General features: G+C 45.6%; 1 protein-coding gene across 40 annotated transcripts in view; it reads right to left on the reverse strand.

Moving 5' to 3' along the window:
• The window catches only part of CIT (citron rho-interacting serine/threonine kinase), a 195,767-nt gene that overhangs the window by 10,509 nt on the left and 163,306 nt on the right, over positions 1–21,952 (reverse strand). For 23 of the 40 annotated variants that reach the window (XM_074008011.1, XM_074008009.1, XM_045366068.3 and 20 more), the window contains 15 exons: positions 17,700–17,837; positions 16,971–17,151; positions 16,705–16,796; positions 16,083–16,187; positions 15,668–15,837; positions 14,539–14,583; positions 14,030–14,110; positions 13,741–13,876; positions 11,729–11,868; positions 7,944–8,036; positions 5,459–5,567; positions 5,234–5,362; positions 4,381–4,461; positions 1,630–1,708; positions 1,313–1,492 (listed from right to left, as the gene is read on the reverse strand). In XM_074008011.1, the coding sequence (XP_073864112.1) occupies positions 1,313–1,492; positions 1,630–1,708; positions 4,381–4,461; positions 5,234–5,362; positions 5,459–5,567; positions 7,944–8,036; positions 11,729–11,868; positions 13,741–13,876; positions 14,030–14,110; positions 14,539–14,583; positions 15,668–15,837; positions 16,083–16,187; positions 16,705–16,796; positions 16,971–17,151; positions 17,700–17,837 (1,759 nt within the window). Of the gene's footprint in view, positions 1–1,312; positions 1,493–1,629; positions 1,709–4,380; positions 4,462–5,233; positions 5,363–5,458; positions 5,568–7,943; positions 8,037–11,728; positions 11,869–13,740; positions 13,877–14,029; positions 14,111–14,538; positions 14,584–15,667; positions 15,838–16,082; positions 16,527–16,704; positions 16,797–16,970; positions 17,152–17,699; positions 17,838–21,952 lie in introns of those variants that run through there. The other 17 variants (XM_065524873.2, XM_074008010.1, XM_045366069.3 and 14 more) reach the window with 3 other exon arrangements.

Raw genomic sequence — 21,952 nt, forward strand, 5'->3', positions numbered from 1 at the left:
GCAAAGGTGTCAAATAATCATGTGCTCCTGACTCTTTTGGTTTGACCCTGCCTGAGAGTGGCCGCTCAAAGGATTAATTTCCAGAGCTCTGAAAAGTTGATTTTTATAACTGCCAGTGGTCCCGTTGCTTTTATGGAGAAACACATTGTCAGAGGTCCTTACTCTGGCATTCTGGAAGTGCCTTTTCCCTCCTTTTTTGGTTTTGAGATAGGGTCTCACTCTGCCCAGGCTGGAGTACAGTGGCGTGATCTCGGCTCACTGTAACCTTCGCCTCCCGGGCTCAAGCAATCCCCGCCACCTCAGCCTCCAGAGTAGCTGGGATTACAAGCACACACCATACCTGGCTAATTTTTGTATTTTTAGTAGAGATGGGGTTTTACCACGTTGCCCAGGCTGGTCTTGAACTCCTGGGATCAAGTGATCTGCCCGCCCTGGCCTCCCAAAGTGCTGGGATTACAGGCGTGAGTCACTGCACCACCTCCCCTCCTTTTTAATACAAGTGGCAGCATATTCTGTATACTCTCCTGTATCTTGATGTGTCCTGGCGATTGCTCCATGTCAGTGTGAGTTCTTCATTCATTTTTCCCCAGATGCCTGCACAACATTCCTTCCCAGGGCTGTACTTTAATTTATTTAACTGCTTCTTTATCAATGGCTGTTTGAGTCCAGTCCTGTCCAGGAGGTCTCGCATTCCAGCGAAGGCACCAGGCTGGCCGGAGTCCCTGACCTGCTCTCACGACCTCACACCTCTGGACCTCCAGGCATGGCTTGCCTTCCCTCCTGCCTGAGCATCCGTCACTGGTCCCCCTGCCCCCACCTCATATCTGATGGGAAATCCTCCCTCACCTCCATGTCCAGGCTTTAAATCACCCCACCAGGGCCTCATCCTTCCATGCCCTAATCTATGATTGCCAGCATCTCTCCCACTGAGCTGTGAGTGCCATCACGGAGGGGCTGTGTCTGTTTTATTCACCATTCTCCCTCCCCCACAAGCCCAACTAGCACCACAAAATACCTGCTAAAGCAATAAATTCCTAATTTGTGCTGCATTTTTCACCAATCCAATGAAAATACCCGTGAGAGATAGATCAGACCTCTCCCCTCTGACTTTTACAAGGTGGTATTTTCGAATTCTCCTGATGCTCATAAAGGTCTGTGTCATTTCAGTGCTGCAGATTGCAAAGAAATGAGTGGTTTGAGCTTACGGACACAGTGAAGATTGGGAAACATTCTACTGGTTTAGTATCATTTCCTTCTGCCTTGCAGAAAAGCACGTTGCCCCCAGTACTGAGGAAGAGGAGAAGCTGGTTACCTGCGGGAGGTGGACGGGCCCCGGTGGTGTTCAGTGCCAGACTCCTTCACGAGGTTTCCCTTGCAGCAAATGACCCTTAATTTATCCTGGTATGAGGATGCCAAGTAAATCGCTCCCGAGGAAATGGCAGGGCCCAGGTAGCGTGGGTTCGGGATGTCCAGGTACGCTCGGGCAGGGGTCCTGCAGAGTCCCAGAGTTCCAGTTACCTTCATTGCAGGCTACCTCTATTGCTAGGCAGGTTAGGCAGGAACATGCAGCCAGCCCCAACACCTACCCCAACAGCTGAGGTTTTCCAAGCATGGTAGGATAATGCTTACCCTGCCGAGGAGCGTGCCTGGATCTCAATTACTTCGAGTGAGTTGAAGTGGGTCACAAACAGATAGGGTTCTCTGTAGGCTGTGTGATCACCATGCAGGCACAGTGTGGGCCAAAGAATGGTGAAAAGAGGGAAAATCAAAATCTGGCTGCAATGCATTCTTTGACCCAGCAATCCTGTGTAAAGCAATTCACCCCACAAATACCTATCTATGTGCCAGAATAGTCATGCATGTTCGAGGATATTCACTGCCATGTGGTTTGTTACAGCAGAAGATGTAAAACAACTCAAGTGTACAGTGTAAGGATTGGCTAAATAAATTATAATACATCTGGCCGGGCGTGGTGGCTCACGCCTGTAATCCCAACACTTTGGGAGTCCAAGGCGGGTGGATCACCTGAAGTCAGGAGTTCGAGACCAGCCTGGCCAACATGGTGAAACCCTATCTCTATTAAAAACACAAAAATTAGCCAGGCATGGTGGTGTATGCCTGTAATCCCAGCTACTCAGGAGGCTGAGGCATGAGAATCACTTGAACCCAAGAGGCAGAGGTGGCAGTGAGCTCAGATGGCACCACTGCACTCTGGCCTGGGCAACAGAGGGAGACTCCGTCTCAAAAAAAAAAAATTATAATACATCTATGGAATTCTGCACAGCTGTAAACATGCATGAAAAGGCTGTCTTCGTACAGATAGGAAAGAATGCCCAAGGTACACTGCTCAGTGCAAAAAGCAAGGTTCAGAATCATGTGGGAAGTATGCTACCTTACTGATTTTTTAAAAGGTGGAAAAAGAATATATATATTTTATGTGCTAGTATTTGCATAAAGTACTGGCAGGACAAGAAACTCATATGAGCTTTTTTTTTCTTTGAAGGAACAGGGATGGAGAATTTGGGAGATGGACACACTGGGTGAGACTTTTCATTGTACCTTTTAAAACTGATTGTAAACATCAAAGAATTTGATTTTAAAAAAGACTGGGTTCGGGCTGAGCGCAGTGGCTCATGCCTGTAATCCCAGCACTTTGGGAGGCCAAGGCAGGTGGATCACCTGAGATCAGGAGTTCGAGACCAGCCTGGTCAACATGGTGAAACCCTGTCTCTACTAAAAATACAAAAAATTAGCCAGGTGTTGTGGCAGGTGCCTGTAATCCCAGCTACTTGGGAGGCTGAGGCAGGAGAATCGCTTGAACCCGGGAGGCGGAGGTTGCAGTGAGCTGAGATTGCGCCATTGCACTCTAGCGTGGGCAACAAGAACGAAAATCCGACTCAAAAAAAAAAAAAAAAAAGACTGGGTTCACAGATATTTAGACATTGCTGGTCTTCTTAATACTCTATCTCTGTATGACAGTGTCACTGCAACTACAGCAGACAGGACTGGAAATGTCTTCTGCCTTAAAGGGAAACAGCACTATTATTCCTTATGACAAAACTTGGTATTAGACTTTTTAAATCACGGGTTCTGGTATGCATGCCCTGGTGCAGTTCCCTGGCCTGGAATCTGGGCTGACTCTGCAGTCTGCTCTAACCAGTAGAGTGTGGTGGAAGTGAGCAGGCTTGCCAGCTTCTGCTTCTGTATTCTTGGAAGAAGCCAGCATGGAAAGCAACAAGGCCGCCAGCCACCAGCCACAGCTGAGCACCCACATTATGGCCAGCACTCATTGTGGGCCATGTTTGCGAGCCTGTCTTGGGCTTTCTAGTTGTCCCAGTGGCCCTGCTGATACCACATGAAGCAGAACTGTCCAGTCAAACCGCGGAGTCAGGGCCGATGATAAGCTGTTGTTTGAAGTCACTACGCTTTCAGATGGCTTAATATGCAGCAATAGAGAAACAAAATAGCCTCGAAGGGTATTTGGGTCACGACAGCATTTCAGAACATTCACACAGATACATATGTACATATTTGTATGTATGTGTGTGTTTAGTCTTTGATCCACCAGTTCCACTTTTAGGAGCTTATAATCAGGGGGTGCTATCTGACAAGTGCAAAAAAGAGTAGTACAAGGATGTTCATCAGTGTTGTCTACACTTACAAACAAAACAGGCATGGCTTACTGCTTTGCCTAATTAGAACTGGTTAAGTAAACAGGTGTTCAGCTATGCCATGGGACACTCTGCAGCCTTTGGAAATGACTGAAATAAATCCACAGGGAATTGGGCTCCTTTCTATCATGAGAGCCTAGCAAATATTTCCCAGGGCTGGGACTGTGGGCTGGTGAATCTGGCGTAGGCAGCTCTTCATCAAGCCTCAGAATCTTTCCATGAACAGTTCTCTGGATGACTGTTACACATTGTGCTTGGTATCTAATGGAATTCACACGCACAGTGCTTAGACCAAAAAAAAAAAAAAAAAATTTCCACGTGCAATTGCGGTTGTTTTTTTTTTTGTTTTTTTTTTTTGGTTTTTTGAGACAGAGTCTCACTCTGTCACCCAGGCTGGAGTGCAGTGGCACAATCTCGGCTCACTGCAACCTCCAACTCCTAGGTTCAAGCAATTCTTCTGCCTCAGCTTCCTGAGTAGCTGGGACTACAGGCACACGCCACCACGCCCGGCTAATTTTTGTATTTTTAGTAGAAATGGGGTTTCACCATGTTGGTCAGGCTGGTCTCAAACTCCTGACCTCATGATCCACCCACCTCAGCCTCCCAAAGTGTTGGGATTACAGGCGTGAGCCACCACGCCCGGCTGCAATTCTTTTCCAGGACACCAGCTGCTGGCAAAAGAGAAGCCCCCACACTGAACCTCACGTACCAAAGGCCAAAGGTAAGCGACTCCACTTGAGGTCGTCTGTGCGGCTACGTCTTCCGTAAGAATCCACGAACACTCCAAACTCTGCAAGGTGTCAAGAGCATGCCGGCATTAGCACAGCCAAGGGCAGGGGCATCAGTGACACACATGGTGATGGAAGAACAAGAAGCAGAGCCCAGGGACCCCTGACCAGATAGGACTGACTGTGAAAACCGGGGGCCCTCTGCTGAGCCAGCTCTCAGCTTTATTAAAAATGAGGGACTTTTAAAAATTAATTTATTTTAATTTATTAAATTTTATTAAAGAAAGAGAACTCAAGTGAAAAGAAGGAAAGGAATAAGAGGAGGAGAGGGAAGAGAAAGACACAGAGAGAGAGGGGAATGAAGCGATCAGGAAGAAGGACAGACAGGGAAAGACGGAAAGACTCAGGAAAAAAGGGGAGGTGGAGGGGGAGGGGAAGAGAGGGGGAGAGGGAGGAGGAGAGGACCCAAGAAAGAAAGAAAAGAAAGAAGTAAACAAAGAAAAAGACAAATGGAAGGATGGGAAGGAAGGGGAGGGGAGGGGGTATGAAATGAGGACAGAGGAAGAGAAAGGAGGGAGAGAAAGAAAGAGCAAGGGATGGACGAGGAAAAAAACTGCCTGCTCTTTGGAGAGAATGTCATAGAGTTTGACCACGCTAGTATCTAGTGGTGGAGAGGAGACTCCCCAAGGGGACCTGGTGGTTCTGGAAAGACAGTCTCTGTACCCCCAGTCAAACCTATCCTGCCCCAGAACTCCGCATACCCTCCTCCAACCCCTCATGGGTCCCTAGTGTCCATGAGGACCCAAAAGGGCAGCGGGCACAGCCACGACTCACCGTGGAAACACAGCAAGTACTCCTCTCGCTGCCCTGCACTGTTCACCTGCACGATCGAGACAGGGAAGCTGTTGGAAGAGGCGGCAAACACAGCAGGTGCCAAGGAATGGTCATTCTTATCCAGGAATTCTGTAAAGGCAGGCGAGAAGCGGGCTTCAGGAATGAGTTCTGAGTCTCAGTGCGGCCTGAGCCATGGGTGGGTGGGAAAGAGAAGGCGGTCCCTACCCTCCAGCGTGTACTGCTTCATGTCGATTTCGTAGAATTTATTGGTTCCAATGAGGATACTGTAATTGGTGAAGTGGATACAGCTGCAAGGCTCTGAGGTCTCTATCTCCTGAGACATGAGAGTAGAAGAGAAGGATGTGAGAGGTAACACAGGGCAGCCAAGGTCCACAGCTATTCTGCTTCTGCCTACAGCATCTAGCCAAGCCCTGGAGAACATTGTCACCAAGCTTGTTCATGTTGTCATAGAAAGCCATTTATCTTTTTTTTTTTTTTTTGGAGACAAGGTCTCGCTCTGTCGCCTAGGTTAGAGTGCAGTGACAATCATAGCTCACTGCAGCCTCAAACTCCTGGGCTCAAGCAATCCTCCCACCTCAGCCTCCCAAAGCATTAGAATTACAAGCGTGAGCCACTGCACACGCCCCATTCACCTTTCATGCCTCTCAGGATGAACAGTGATCCATTTGTTATCTCTTCCTATTGTTCCACGCAACCCAAAACCAAGAAAATAAGGTCAAACTGCAGCCAGAAAAAGGCAGGGTCAGAAACACCATTCCAGGCTGGGCACAGTGGCTCACACCTGTAATCCCAGCACTTTGGGAGGCTGAGGTGGGTGGATCACCTGAGGTCAGGAGTTCGAGACCAGTGTGGCCAACATGGTGAAACTCTGTCTCTCTAAAAATACAAAAAATTAGCCAGGTGTGGTGGTGCACGCCTGTGATCCCAGCTACTCAGAAGGCTGCCTGAGGCAGGAGAATCACTCAAACCCGGGAGGCAGAGGATGCAGTGGGCTGAGATCGTGCCATTGCACTACAGCCTGGGTGACAAGAGCAAAACCTCGTCTCAAAAAAAAAAGAAAAGAAAGAAACAGCATTCCAATGAAGAGACAGAACTTGAACAATACAACATTCTTATCAGAAGGAAAAAAAAGACAGGAAAAATACACCAACTATTAACAGTGGTGGTCAACAGCAATGGTTTGGGTTTCCTTCTTTTTGCTAGCTTCTAAAGTTTCTAATTCGAACCTATATTACCTATGCAGTCATCATCATGATCATCATTATTGTCATCTTAATTATCTGCTTCCTGATTATTTTTAGTTGTTTTTAGGCCAATCCTAATGTCATCAAAAAACCAGACACACCTATTCAAAATGTGTGGCTGGGAATCATAAAGAAGCAATGATTTCTGAGAATTTAGTGAGCATTATCATCATCACTGAATATTTCTTGGTCACCTACTAAGTATGGGAAAACTTTGAGGAAGCATGATATAGTGAAATGGTAGAAAAACAAAATCAAACGTCAGTTTTGGTCTCAACTTTGTAACTGAGGATCTTCTGCCAGCTTCAGTTGTCTTACCTGAAAATTGGGAATAACTGTCCCTGCTTTTCGGAACTGTGGGGAAAGGTGCTTGTAAAACAGCCCGTTCAGTCCCTGACAGGGTGGGCACTCAATGAACACACAGACTAAACTAACACCACCCTGCCCAGAATGGAACAGTTTCTCTAACAGGTAATGACCCGTATACATTATTCACCCTCCATTTCAATTTTTTGTTTGTTTGTTTTTGAGATGGAGTCTTGCTCTGTTGCCCAGGCTGGAGTGCAATGGCACAATCTTGGTTCACCGCAACTTTCGCCTCCCAGGTTCATGCAATTCTCCTGCCTCTGCCTCCCAAGTAGCTGGGATAACAAGCATCCGCCACCATGCCCAGCTAATTTTTGTATTTTGAGTAGAGATAGAGTTTCACCATGTTAGCCAGGCAGGTCTCAAACTCCCAACCTCAAGCGATCTGCCCTCTTTGGCCTCCCAAAGTGCTGGGATTATAGATGTGAGCCACCGTTCCCAGCCTTATTTTATTTTTGAAACTAATCATGAAAGCACCAGAAATGTATCAGGCTTAGAAGGAGTGGGACACTCCTAGGTAGGGACATCAGACAGCATTCTCCAGAAGCCAGGCAGATTTAAGGATCTAACACACATCTCGTCCACACTGCAGTCATCATCACAACTCACTCTGCTCTGAGGAGAAGCAGCTCCCTAATTATATACTAAAATAGTGCTAGCACTGGTTAGTCCAGAAGGTTATATTAATAGAAACTTCTAGAATTTGAGAAAGATTCTGAAAAGTGCTACCTGGGACTGCTAGCGTCTTGGAAAGTGCCCCCTTTTCCCCCCCACTGTTTTTTCCTACCAGTCAACTTTCTGTTCTAACAAAAGGCTGAATTCACCAGGCTCAATGGGGAGGCAGTTCGCAAATGGAAGGAGAAAAGCGAGGAGGGAAATCGCAGCTACCAGTGGCCCTGGAGGATCCTCCACAAAGGAAGGATCTCGCTCACGACAGAGGTCACCCCAGGCTGAAGGCCTGCAGGGTGGAAAGAACCCGGTACAGGCTGTGTCCCAAGACAGTGCACTTTCCACACTGGCTCGCTGAGAGAGCAGGACTGGCTTTCCCACGTTCAACCAAGGCAAGGCCCAGGACTTACTTTCCGAATGCAGTATTTGCTGAGGTTTTCGTTGTAGCGGAGAATCACGACTTTGCTGGGCATGGCTGCACAGATGCAGAGCCCGTTCTCAATCTGAAAAGCAACCAAGAAAAGAAAAAGACTGTCACCAGTGTGATACCAGCTGTGGGGCAAAACTAGGAAAAGCTCTCAAGCTCGGTGCTATTGACGATTCATACCAGATCATTCTGTGTGGTGGGGGGAGGGCTGTCCTGCACACTGCAGGATATGAGCAGTATCCCTGGCCTTGACCCACTAGATGCCCGCAGCACTTCTATCTGTGACAATCAAAAAAATCTCGAGCCATTACCAAATGTCCCCTGGTAAGGCAGAATTACCCCTGGTCGAGAACCAAGGCTTTTACCTGGGATCCAGAGAAGGCCTCAGGGAAGCACCTGACACCACATGCCTTTCCCACTCATGTGCCTTCTGCTGGAGACAGAATCTTCTGACAAACTTACCTTGTGGGGACGGGGAGGAGACAGAATGAGAGAGGAGAGAGGTGCTAAACGAATTTAGAGAAAATTTCTTTTTTTTGAGACGGAGTCTCACTCTGTCGCCCAGGCTGGAGTGCAGTGGTGTGATCTCAGCTCACTGCAGCCTCTATCTCCCGGCTTCAAGCGATTCTGCCACCTCAGCCTGCCAAGTAGCTGGGACTACAGGCGCGCACCACCGTGCCTGGCTGATTTTTGTATTTTTAGTACAAAAATGGGGTTTCGCCGTGTTGGCCAGGCTGGTCTCGAACTCCTGGTCTCAAATGATCCACCTGCCTCAGCCTCCCAAAGTGCTGGGATTACAAGTGTGAGCCACCACACCCCGCCCAAATTTAGAGAAAATTTCAAACCAAAGGGAAAAGTTCTTAGCTAAGAACTCATACATGTGCAGAGTTCTACATCAAAACGCTCTTTTTCTAGAACAGCTGAAACCCTTTTACTTCTCCTGCTACAACCAGAAGTTTATCATTCACCAAATGAGGCTGACTGCTCAAATCAGTCCTGGCATGAAAGTCAGCAGCTGGTACAGTGGGTGAATGAAGATGGGCCGGGATAAGGGAGGAATACACAGGAAAAGGGAACTTGTTAGTAATGTTCTATTTCTTAGACTGGGTAGTGAGTGTGTGGATGCTTATGACATTATTAGGCTTTATAGTTTACATATATGTTCCATACATTTTTTGAACAGTTCAGATATTAGAATGAAAATAATTTCTAATTTAAAAAACAAATTTTTATTAGCTGGGCATGGTGGCGCAGGCCTGTAATCCCAGTTACTCGGGAGGCTGAGGCAGGAGAATCACTTGAACCCGGGAGGCAGAGGTTGCAGTGAGCCAAGATCATACCGCTGCACTCCAGCCTGGGCGACAGAGTGAGACTGTCTCAAAAAAACAACAACAACAACAACAACAACAAATTTTTGGCCAGGTGCAGTGGCTCATGCCTGTAATCCCAACACTTTGGGAGACTGCGGCGGGTGGATCACTTGAGGCCAGGAGTTCAAGACTAGCCTGGCCAACATGGTGAACCCCCATCTCTACTAAAAATACAAAAATTGGCCTGCCATGATGGTGCGCACCTGTAGTCCCAGCTACTTGGGAGGCTGAGGGGGGAGAATCGCTTAAAGCCAGGAGGTGGAGGCTACAGTGAGCTGAGATCGCACCACTGTGCTCCAGCCTGGGTAACAGAGCAAGACTCTGTGTCAAAAAAAAAAAAAAAAAATGTTGATCCAGCAACTGAATGAACAAATGTGCAGTGTGCTGTCTTCTGAGGGGCAAAACGCAATGCTTTTCAACAGCAGAATGCCAGTAGCCTCAGGGGGTCTATAAACACCTGATTCAGACTTCATTAAAGTTATACATGTACCGCAAATACTCTTTTTTATTATTTTCTACTTAGTTCAGGTACCCATGTGTAGGTTTGTTGTATCAATAAACTCATGGTATGGGGGTTTGTTGTAAAGGTTATTTCATCACCCACGTATTAAGCCTAGTATCCATTAGCTATTTTTCCCAATCCCCTCCCTCCTCCCACCCTCCACCCTCTGAGGGGCCCCAGTATGTATTGTGACCTTCTATATGTCCGTGTGTTCTCATCATTCATCTCCCACTTATAAGTGAAAACATGCGGTATTTGATCTTCTGTTCCTGTGTTAGTTTGCTAAGGATAATGGCCTACAGCTCCATCCATGTTCCTGCAAAGGACAGGATCTCATTCTTTTTTATGGCTGCATAGTATTCCATGGTATATATGTGCCACGTTTTCTTTATCCAGTCTATCACTGATGGGCATTTAGGTTGATTCCCTGTCTTTGCTATTATGAGTGGGCTGCAATCAACATACGCATGCATGTGACTTTATAACAGAATGATTTATATTCCTTTGGGTATATACCCAGTGATGGGATTGATGGGTTGAAAGGTATTTCTGTTTTTAGGTTTTTGAGGAATCACCACACTGTCTTCCACAGTGGTTGAACTAATTTACACTGCCACCAACAGTGTATAAGTGTTCCTTTTTCTCCACAACCTCACCAGCATCTGTTATTTTTTGACTTTTTGATTAAAGAAGCAAACAAAGGTATTTTATGTGCCACTTTTCAATATGCCAGAAGCTACAAATGAATTAACTTGAGTTCTCATGAACTGATTGTTATGTAAATGTCATAAATTTTGAATTTTTAAATTTCTAGCAATGAAACATACTTTCATTGAGTTCAGACATGGAGATCCATGTTAGTTTTTTTTAAGGTTCATCTCTCTCTCACTCACAGACACAGCAGACACACACACGCACATACACACACACTTATTTTTAAATTATGGATCATCCTTCTAGTTTTGTTAATTTTATTCCCATTTTGCTCTCATTCATTTTAGATTCAAAACTTGTACAAATTTCATGGCTACATAAATTATTTCACGTGCCTAAAGAAGGCAAAAGAAATTTAACCTAGTTTGAGGATGTACAATTGTGAACGTTGTCAAAATCAAAATGGAGTCACCAATGTTAAGAAAACCCTGACATTAGAGCAGGAGGAGGCCATGAAGAGAGGGTTCTCACACTTGTATACCTGATAAAAAAAGGGACTCGACAAAAACCACAAAGGCCATTGCAATCTTTTTTTTTTTTTTCCTCTGCCGCCAGGCTGGAGTGCAGTTGTGCGCTCTCGGCTCACTGCAACCTCCACCTCCTGGGTTCAAGCCATTCTCCTCCCTTAGCCTCCCGAGTAGCTGGGATTACAGGCACGTGCCACCATGCCCGGCTAATTTTTGTATTTTTAGTAGACAGTGGGTTTCACCATGTTGGCCAGGATGGTCTTGAACTCCTGACCTCAAGTGATCTGCCCGCCTTAGCCTCCCAAAGTGCTAGGATTACAAGCATGAGCCACTGCGCCCCGCCAGGTCACTGCAATCTTACACAAAAAATACTTCTGCAAGGACATCTGTCTAGTGACTACCTGTCCAACCTCAGACAAGCATCAGTCTTGTTATTAATCTTTGAAGCCAAGGATAATTATTTCAAAAAGATTATGGAATCCTCACTTACAAACCTCTGTCTTCCTTTATCTCCCTAGATACCCACGTAGTTTACAATGGCACGTGTATTCCCATTGCAAAGCCCTGTTCCCAAATCAATCTCTTTTCTTTTAGAGAGCCCCTCTGTTTGTTAAGTTGACACTATCTTGCAGGTCAAATCAATGAGCTCTGTGGGAAGAGAGGTAGTGCCAATTTCCAGAACATTCCTCCAGCTGAGACTCTGAGGGGAGCTTACCTTGCCAGCCCCAAACAAGTGGCAGCCCTTGACAGCTTCAAAAATGTTGGGTGAGATGTCGGGCTGGGCGGGCAGGTGGGACTGCGCCAGGGACTGCTTCACTTTCTTCACGTCCACAAGACACAGTGCCCGCTCTTCTCCTGAACGGGAAAAGGAACAACCTCTCGTCAGCGTGAAGCTGTTAAGTAAAGATATGGGATGGTGGTTCTAGTTCTAGGCACAAGTAATAGTCACAAGAGGCCACACAGATGATCTGAGTTTTCCACAAATCCCTATAAACATATTTTAGGTCCATGATTTATTTATTTATTTTTATTTTTGAGACGGAGTCTTGCTCTGTTGCCCAGGCTGGAGTGTAATGGTGCGATCTCAGCTCACTACAACCTGTGCCTCCCGGGTTCAAGCGATTCTCCTGCCTCAGCCTCCTGAGTAGCTAGGATTACAGGCGCGTGCCACCACACCTGGCTAATTTTTTTTTTGTGTATTTTTAGTAGAGACGGGGTTTCACCACGTTGGTCAGGCTGGTCTCGAACTCCTGACCTTGTGATCCACCTGCCTCAGCCTCCCAAAGTCCTGGGATTACAGGCATGAGCCACCGTGCCTGGCCCAGGTCCATGATTTAAATCTAAGACAAAAACATTTGGCCTTTTAGTCAAGATTCTGAGGAGGGTGGAATTCTGCAGACATAAAATTGGAGAATGTGAACTGTACTTTCAAACATGCTCCCCAGCAAAGTAAAGAAAGAATGTGTGAGGGAGGAATGAGGGGGCATTCTATGAAAAAACAGGCTTAGACTATCCAAATATGTGGATGTCAGGAGAGACAAAAGGCTGAGGAACTGTTCTAGATTAAAGGAGACTAGAGAGGCATGATTAAATGCAATACAAATTCTGGGACATTATAGGAGCCATGAGTAAAATCCAACTATGGGCAGCATAGTGGATACGTGTATTATAGTAAGGGTAAATTTCCTAAATGCAAAAATTATAGTATGTGAAACTATTCTATATGATACTCTACATGTGGATACATGTCATTATACATTTTTCAAAACCAACAGAATGTATACCACCAAGAGAGAACTCTAATGTAAACCATAGGCTTGGGGTGACAACGATGTGTCAGTGTCAATGTGTCAATGTAGGTTCACTGACTGTAACAAACGTGTCACTCTGGTGGGGGATGTTGGTAGTGGAGGAGGCTATGCATGTATGAGAACAGGGGTATATGGGAACTCTCTGTACCTTTCAATTTTGCTGTGAATCTAAAACTTCTCTAAAGAATAAAATAAGGAAGAGAGGGAGGAAAAAGAGCTGAGATGAAGAAAGGCCAGTTCTTGACCACAGTATGTCAGTCCCTGGATCCAGCCATGCCTGAAACAAGACCTAACTGTTGATGTTTTAAACACTGAATCGATATATTGTTGTTTTCCCCCTTTAAAAATAATGTCAGCAACACAGACAGAGAGAAATAAATTGTGCCCTGGTTATGTGACAGAATGCCTTCAATCATTAGGTTGATATACTGAAGAACTTGGTGTCATACCTGCAACTAACTCTCAAATGGTTCAGGAAAGTGTGTGTGTGTGTGTGTGTGTGTGTTAAGAAGAGAGGAAAAAAATTATGACAAAATATTAGCAAACGATGACTCGAAAGAGATCACAGAGTAACAGAGCAAGCAAACTCTCAGAAGGTCATGACCCACGGTGGTTTTCTTGCAATCGGGACAATGGGTTTGGCTTTAGTGAGTCTTTGAGGCTTAGCACTCTTCACTTGGCCTAACAGTGGGATGTTCTTTGGGAATGTCAGACTGTGCTAAACTGGATACTAGAAGGGAATTAAATCTGGACAGAGGGGGTCCATTAACTGAAGCTTGGGCATCTATGGGGACACAGAGATAAGAGCTACGATGGCTCCCGTCTACTATTTCGTGTTTTACAAGCATGAAACTTGGCTTCAACATATTGGCTTCCTTGAAAGTAAAGAAAAAGCACCATGTCCTTGGTCTCACACCTGCTATCATGAGTAGCTTCTCCAGGTCCTTGATAATATAAATTTGGAAGACTGCTCCAATTCCTGGGACGTGCGTTAGGGAGTTTTTCAAGACATTCAGGGCGTAGAGCCCTTCCTCAGTGCCCACCAACACCACCTGCAAGGGCAGAAGTCCGAAGGCAGAACATAAGCATGGTCACGTCACCAGAACAATCTCTACTAAGAGCAACAAGGCCTCCACAGCCTTTTCTTTCTTGATGGGGTGTGACTGTAACCAGACACCAGCTGGCCATGCCCACACAAGCATTACCTGGTCACTGAAGGGCAGTGTGCAGTTCATGTCTAGACGGTCATCACCTTCCAGTTTCAGCAGGGAGTTTCCAAGCAATTTCTTTTCATAGGTGAAAGAAAAGAAAAAAAGAAGACGTCGTGAGGCTGATCTGTTTATGACCAAGCCATCCAGAGAGATCAAGAGAAGGTTAAGGCCAAGTCATTCCTGGAAATGCTCAGAAACACACATATGCTCTTAGCTCACCCCATATTTTGATCTGAGCTCCAAATGCAAAATGTGAGTGCTATTGTTATCTCTGGGGCAGTTGTTAATTAGCATCTGAGTTATAACTTGGCTGGGATGCAGAAATAAGGGAGTATAGTAGACATGGAAAGCTATTCTGTGATAAGAAATAAGCTGAAGCTAAGGAGATTTCACCTGCGCAGGGTTAATAAGACACATGAAAGACTCCCTCCCCCATAAGGCTGCAGCAGAAGTGCAAAGGCGCAGTGTTAGCAGCGAGCCAGCACGCCTCTGCATCTCTTTACCTGAACCCAGGCAGGCAGAAGCTCGTAAGAAACACAGACTCGGGCCTATTGTACACATATTAACAAGGATTTCAGTAAAAGGCTCACGTGTGTAACGACAAACAAGTCATCCAAACAGGTCTAACCACTGAGTAAAGTTCTTTTCAGGAGGCTCGTGGTTAAGAATCCTCCAACTGCTAACACATAAAGTGTTTATTAGGAGTGAAGAGTCTGAAAAGAGCTGTTTGGTCTTCGCTGGAGCAAACGCCCATGAGCAATGAGCACTGTTTGTATCCTGGAACATTCTAGGTGGGGTGATGCCAATCACAGCACACCTACGTTTCTAACAGCTTAAGGATAAGTAGGACTCCAAACCTGCCTACGGAAGAGCAAATACTGCAAAAACAACTGAGATGCTTATGAAAAGCCTTCCTGGAGGGGACGCAGCTGCCAGCAGCCTATTGTGCTGCTTCGTGGCCAAAGTGTTTCTAACTCAAGTCTTCAAACCAGACAAACTCATTTGAGTAAACAGGAGAGAGGATTTCCTTATAAGTACATTTGCTGTTGCATCGCCACAACCAAGGTCTACAATGCCACCAGAGCAGGCTACCGATGCCAATTCCCCCATTCTTTTTCCTTTGTTTTGTTTTCACAGTCCATGTCTCACTCTGTTGCCCAGGCTGGAGTACAGTGGCACAATCATAGCTCACTGCAGCCTCAAACTCCTGGGCGATCCTCCAGCCTCAGTCTCCCTACTAGCTGGAACTACAGGTGCATGTCACCACACCTGGCTTGCTTGCTTTCTTTTTATAAGAGATGGGATCTTGCTATCTTGCCCAGTCTGGTTTTAAACTCCTGGACTCAGGTGATCCTCCCGCCTTGGCCTCCTGGGTCACTGGGACCACAGGCATGAGCCACCGCATCCCTGATTCCCACATTCTAAATGGCTCATGATGCCACACAAGCTACCTTGGCACTTGTGCCTTCATCACCACCATACTCCTGGCCATGACACAGTCTAAAGCCATCAGCCCTCAGAGAGGGAGCCCGAGGGGAATCAAGATGGCCAATGGGATCCTCGTCGTTAACACCAGTTACCAAGTCAGCACCCTTTACAAAGACAACCTCCAGGGCCCGTTTTCATACTCACAGCATCAGCTTCTGCTTTTTCCCTAGAAACTCTCCCACCTGCGACAACTGATTCTAAGGCGGTGACCCAGCGCTGTTTGTCAGGGAAGCTGGGAGCTAGCAAGTAGAGGGTTCTCCCGGGCCAGCAGGTGGTGTGCGGGTGAGATTCCATCTTCAGTATGTATGGGACATCTAGGAGATTTCACAGAGAGCACAGGATTGGGTGTGGATTTCCCCCCGTTCCCACTGGGAGGGACGGCTCTGAGAGATCAAAGCTCCCACCAAACCATGCAAATCCCAGTTACCACCAAGGCGGGGAGCGGAGGAAGATGGGCCTCCTTTGCAGAGCCAATCTTCCCTGTACCACCCCTTCTGTCCCTGCTGATTGGCCAAGCCCGGCCCACCTCCAGGGCGGGGCTCCTCCGGCTCCTCCTCACCTGCTTTGGCTGTATTTGCGAGTTCGGAAGCACCAACGGCACCATGAATAGATACATCCCCGTCGGGAAGGCACAGCTCAAATTCTTCCACCGGCCTCTGTCCAGCTTGGTGCAAAGAGGAAGGGCAGAAAGAAAAACAAAAGAACAGGAACAAGAACAAGGGGAGAAGAGAGGAGAAGAGACAGCGAGAGAGACAGCAAGGGAGAGAAAGACAGGATACGTGTGTAAAGAGAGGCGCACGAGAACAAGGAAGGGACAGAGGTGTGCAGAGAAGGCAGAGAGGGAAGATAAAAAAAAATAAAGTGTGTCAGATGAGTAGCACAGTCAAATTTCTGATGACGATGCGGATTTATGGGTTAGTTGACTGAGGCAGAAGTTCTCGGAAGGTGTATTAGCAGGTGGAATCTTCAGGGCAGCGCCCTGCGGGTTCTTCAGGGGGGAGACCTATAGATGTGAGTATCGCACCAATAACCTTTAGAGAAGTCATTTAGTTTGTAAGTTTCAAAAATGGAAAAGCGTAGAAGGCTTGCAAGGCAGTCCAAAAAACAAAGCCTTCGCGCCAGCACTGGGGAGACCTGGGTTAGCCACGTGCAATGACCTTCCCCCTGAATTATTAATTTACCTTCTCTGGCTTCATTGTCATAAATAAGGACTTTTGATCCCTCCAGGACAATGTACTTCCTGTCCCAGCCTTGCTGTCCTCGTTTGTTATTCCTGGGGAAAGCAAGATGGAAAAGAAAAATGTCTGAACTCAGAAGAATCATCAGGCTGGAGGATGGGATGAGGGGGTGGCAGAATTCCTAGAAAAGACACTTCCCTAGAAAACATCAGGGACAGAAGTGGCTTGTGCCAGCACCTGCTCCAGCCCAAGCCACCCTGCCACGGTACCTGGGCACCTTCATCCACCCTTCCAGGTGCAAGCTGCTGCTGGGCTCCTTGGTCTGGAGACCTGGGGAGTTCATTTTGTCGCGGCAGAAGGCCTCAGTGAAGTGTGTGGCGTATTCGGCAGGCAGGCCGCAGGTGGCTGGCAAGCACGTGGAGCACTTGGGGTGACACATCACCTGACATTCTAGGGAAGAACAGTGAGCAACGTGAGGGCATGCTCAGCTGACCCCGGACCCTTCCCTTCCTCTGCCAGCCAACCCCTGGGCTTCTCCACCCCAGCCAGGCCCAGAGAATCTGGCCCTGACTTGCAGGTAGTCTCCTGAGCTTCCCCTGGTGCCAGGCCCCTGCAGAAAGGGGAAACAAAAGTGCCAAGTGCTCTTGATCCAGTTTTCCAGGCTTCAATCCAGGCCGCCCACAAACAGGTGTGTAAAGAACATACTTGCATGTTTCAGTTGGAGCCAGCAGAAAGGTAGGGAGAGACCAGCCTGACAAAAAGGGGCTGGAAATTAGCAAAGCCTAAGGCACTTTGAGCAGCAGGTTGGAGTCATGAGCTGCAGACATATATAAATTCACAGCTTCAAAAGGGGGAAATAGCATCCTCCCACTGAAATAAGAAGCTCGAAAATGAATGCACTACATGATGAGTTAGAAAAAAATCACCTCCACCTGATAGACTTTTTTTAGCTGGAGACACACAGGTGCCCAGCACAGATGCACAACTGCTGATCTTACCGAGACATTTGGATGCTTGGCGTCCAAAGTGCACGGTATCCAGACACACAGCACACTTCGTGGCTCGCATGTTCAGTCCTACGTTGAATCGGTGAGGAATATTGTGGTGCATGCGTTCCTTAAGACGCCGACTAAATTCTGGAGGAAAATGTTTTAAAAAATCATTAGAGTACTGCAAACGATCCCATCAGGAAAGTGAAAAGACAACCCACAGAAAGGGAAAAAATACTTGCAAATCAAATCTCTGATAAGGGACTCATATCTAGAATATATAAAGAACTCTTACAACTCAATAATAAAAAGACAACCCAATTTTTAAATGGGCCAAGAATTTAAATAGACACCTCCCCAAAGAGGATAAATGGCCAACAAGCACATGAAAAGATGCTCAACATTATTAGTCATTAGAGAGATGCAAATCAAAACCCCAAGCAGACACCACGTCACAACCACTAGGATGTCTACAGTCTAAAAAAAGGAAGGTAAGTGTTGCTGAGGATGTGGAGAAACTGGAACCCTCGCACATTCCTGGTGGAAGTCAGTCTGGTAGTTCCGTAAAAGGTTAAACATAGTTACCCCAGGAACCAGCAGTTCCACTCCTAGCTATAGACCCAAGGGGACTGATAACATATGTACCCACAAAAATCTGTACATAAATTGTTCACAGCAGCATAATTTATGACAGCTAAAAAGTGGAAACAACCCAAATGTCCATCAATGGTGATATGGTTTGGCTGTGTCCCCACCCAAATCTCATCTTGAATTGCAGCTGCCATAATTCTCATGTGTTGGGAGGGACCTGGTGGGAGATAACAGAATCATGCAGGCAGTTTCCCCCATACCGTTCTTGTGGTGAAGAATAAGTCTTATGAGATCTGATGGTTTTATAAGGGGAAACCCCTCTCGCTTGGTTCTTATTCTGTTTTGCCGCTGCCATATGAGACATGCCTTTTGCCTTCCACCATGATTGTGAGGCATCCCCAGCCACATGGAACTGTGAGTATATTACACCTCTTTTTCTGTATAAATTACACAGTCTCAGGTATGTCTTTATCAGCAGTGTGAAAATGGACTAATGAAAATGGATTAATGGATAATCAAATGTGCCATCTACACAATGGAATATTATTCAGCCATGAAAGGAATGAAGTTCTGATACATACTACAACATGGGTGAACCTTGAAAACATTCCATTCCATGAAACAAGCCAGACACAAAAGGCCACATGCAGCATGATTCATCTATATGAAATGTCTAAGAGAGCAGATCGACAGAGACAGAAAGTAGATTGGTGGTTGCCAAGAGGAACATTAGTGGAAGGAGAATGGGGGCACCGATAATGTGTATGGAGTATTTTTTGGGTGAGGGGTGCCAAAATTGTTCAAAAGTTGGAATGTGATGAGGGTTACACGACCCTATAAACTTACTGGAAAAGACTGAATTGTACATTTTTAATGAGTGAACTGTATGGTATGCAAATTACATCTCAATAAAACTGTTAAAACCATTAGAACAGGTTACAGATTTTGAAACTATTAACACTAACAGATGCATCTAGATTTATAAGACTCAACTTAAAATCTCCATTATCCAGTTATTAGGAATCAGGCTTTGTTTAAGAACATGTTACTGGTAGGAGATTGACTGACTATATAATGGTGTAGATGTCTGTGGGCATAAAGAAACATTAGCTTTTAAATAAATTGTTTGTAAATATTTTAGTTGTGAAAGTTTTGTTTTCCAGATGAAATCATATATCTAGAGCTTTTCAGAATCCAATTTAAAAATCCCTATTATGAATTATAGAATTTCCAATTATCAAATATATTAAACAACTGAAGAATTCTTTTATCTCAAGTTTTTCCACGAGTAAATTCCTTTTGTTCAAAATACAACTTTTATGAATATAAGAATTTATGGATGGATGAAATGTAAATATAAGAACAGATTCTTACATTTGTATTCCAGACTGTTAAAATTAAGAAGATTAGCTGGGTGCAGTGGCTCATGCCTGTAATCCCAGCACTTAGGAAGGCAGAGGCGGGAGGACTGCTTGAGCCCAGGAGTTCAAGACCAGACTGGGCAACATAGCGAGACCCTGTTCTCCACAAAGAGGAAAAAAAATTAACAAGATTGATTTTTTTCCATGTAATAGGCACCCTCTCAACAGTGACCTAACTAATTAGAAGCAGCTTTCAATATAGTAATCCCCGCTTATGCTCAGGTGATACATTCCAAGACCCCCAGTGGATGCTGGAAACCACGGATGGTACTGAACCCTGTATATACTGCTTTTTCAATCTGATAACCAAGAGAGCTACTAAGTGACTAATGGACAGGGAGCGAATACAGTGTGGATATGCGGGACAAAGGGATGATTCGCATCCCAGGCAGGATGGAGCAGGACTGTGTGCAATTTCCTCATGCAACTCGGAACGGCACTCAATTTAAAACCTAACAATTGTTTATTTCTGGAATTTTTCATTTAATATTTTTAGAGCACAGATAACCACATAACTGAAACCACAGGAAGTGAAGCCCTGGATAATAGGGGACTACTATGGAAAGAAAATGTCAGGATCCACATTTCTAAATCCAACTCTGGTAGAACCATTAGAACAGGTGAATTACAGATTGTGAAACTATTTTAACATGAACAGATGCTTCTAGATTTATAAGGCTCAACTTAAAATCTCCATTATCCAGTGATTAGGAATCAGGCTTTGTTTAAGAACATGTTACTGGTAGGAGACTGACTGACTATACGATGGTAGGCTCTCCTTACAACATCACCCCCCTTCCTTTCTTGGAAACGTGCAAGGAATAAATAACAGGAATGTACTTTGAAACTGTTTGGTGCAATATACGTGAAGGAGCAATATACTGTAGTATTATCATATTATCACTATTCAGGGAAGTTTCAGTGGACACCACAGCCAGAAGCAATGCTTTCCTCTATATTGTCACCACCATTTTAATGACTTTAAGATTAAAGCTCTTTGGCTGGGCACAGTGGCTGAAACCTGTAATCCCAGCACTTTGGGAGGCCAAGGCAGTTGGATCGCTTAAGGTCAGGAGTTCAAGACCAGCCTGGCCAACATGGTGAAATCCTATCTCTACTAAAAACATAAAAACATTAGCCGGGCATGGTGGCTCATGCCTATAATCCCGGCTACTCAGGAGGCTGAGGCATGAGAATCGCTTGAGCCTGGGAGGCAGAGGTTGCAGTGTGCTGAGAACATGCCACTGCTCTCCAAGCCTGGGCGATAGAGCGAAACTCTGTCTCAAAAAAAAAAAAAAAAAAAAAAAAAAAAAAAAAAAAGCTCTGTGATTCAAGGAGTTATATATACACAGGAGGAAGAAAATAACTTCTGGCTAAAGAAAAACAACAGCAACAAGAAAACACCATCTGGTTTACAACCAAAACAGGCTTGATTGCAATGCCATGATGCTAAACCACAGCTCTACCCTAGTGTTCTTAAGACATTCCAAACCAGCTTCCTTGGCCTTTTCTTAAGTCCTTTTAATCTCTAGGTAAACAGAGTACATTTGAGACCAGAAAGAGAACTCCTCACACTGGTAGAAATATAGATTGGCACAAACTACCAATATTCAAAATGTACATGACCTTTAACCCAATGATTCATTTCCCAGGAATTTCTCCAAGCACAACACTCACAGAGGCACAGGATGTCCTCTGCAAGGTGTTTACAGTAACAGAGGATTGGAAACAACCTAAATGGCCACCAACAGGAGCCTGGTTTAACAGGTGAATTGCATGCTCACACTACAGAATACTGTGTGGTTCTCTGAAAGAATGGGGTTGGTCCTTATGTACTAACGTGAAACCTCTATGATAGCACTTTAATGAAATGAAGGTGTCTTGCAGTGTATACTGTAGTGGGCTATGATACTTATAAAAGAAAAAAGTCCTGAGAGATGTGCTTATTTTTTCTTGTTTTTGTTTCTGAGATGGAGTTTCACTCTTGCTGCCCAGGCTGGAGTGCAATGGCTTGATCTCGGCTCACTGCAACCTCCGCCTCCCAGGTTCAAACAGTTCTCCTGCCTCAGACTCCCAGGTAACTGGGATTACAGGCATGCACCACCACGCCCGGCTAATTTTGCATTTTAGTAGAGATGGGGTTTCTCCATGTTGGTCAGGCTGGTCTTGAACTCCCAACCTCAGGTGATCCGCCCACCTCAGCCTCCCAAAGTGCTGGGATTACAGGCGTGAGCCACCACTATGATATTT

This window comes from Macaca fascicularis, chromosome 11 (genome assembly GCF_037993035.2).
Source record: "Macaca fascicularis isolate 582-1 chromosome 11, T2T-MFA8v1.1".
In the NCBI taxonomy this organism is placed as follows: domain Eukaryota; kingdom Metazoa; phylum Chordata; class Mammalia; order Primates; family Cercopithecidae; genus Macaca; species Macaca fascicularis.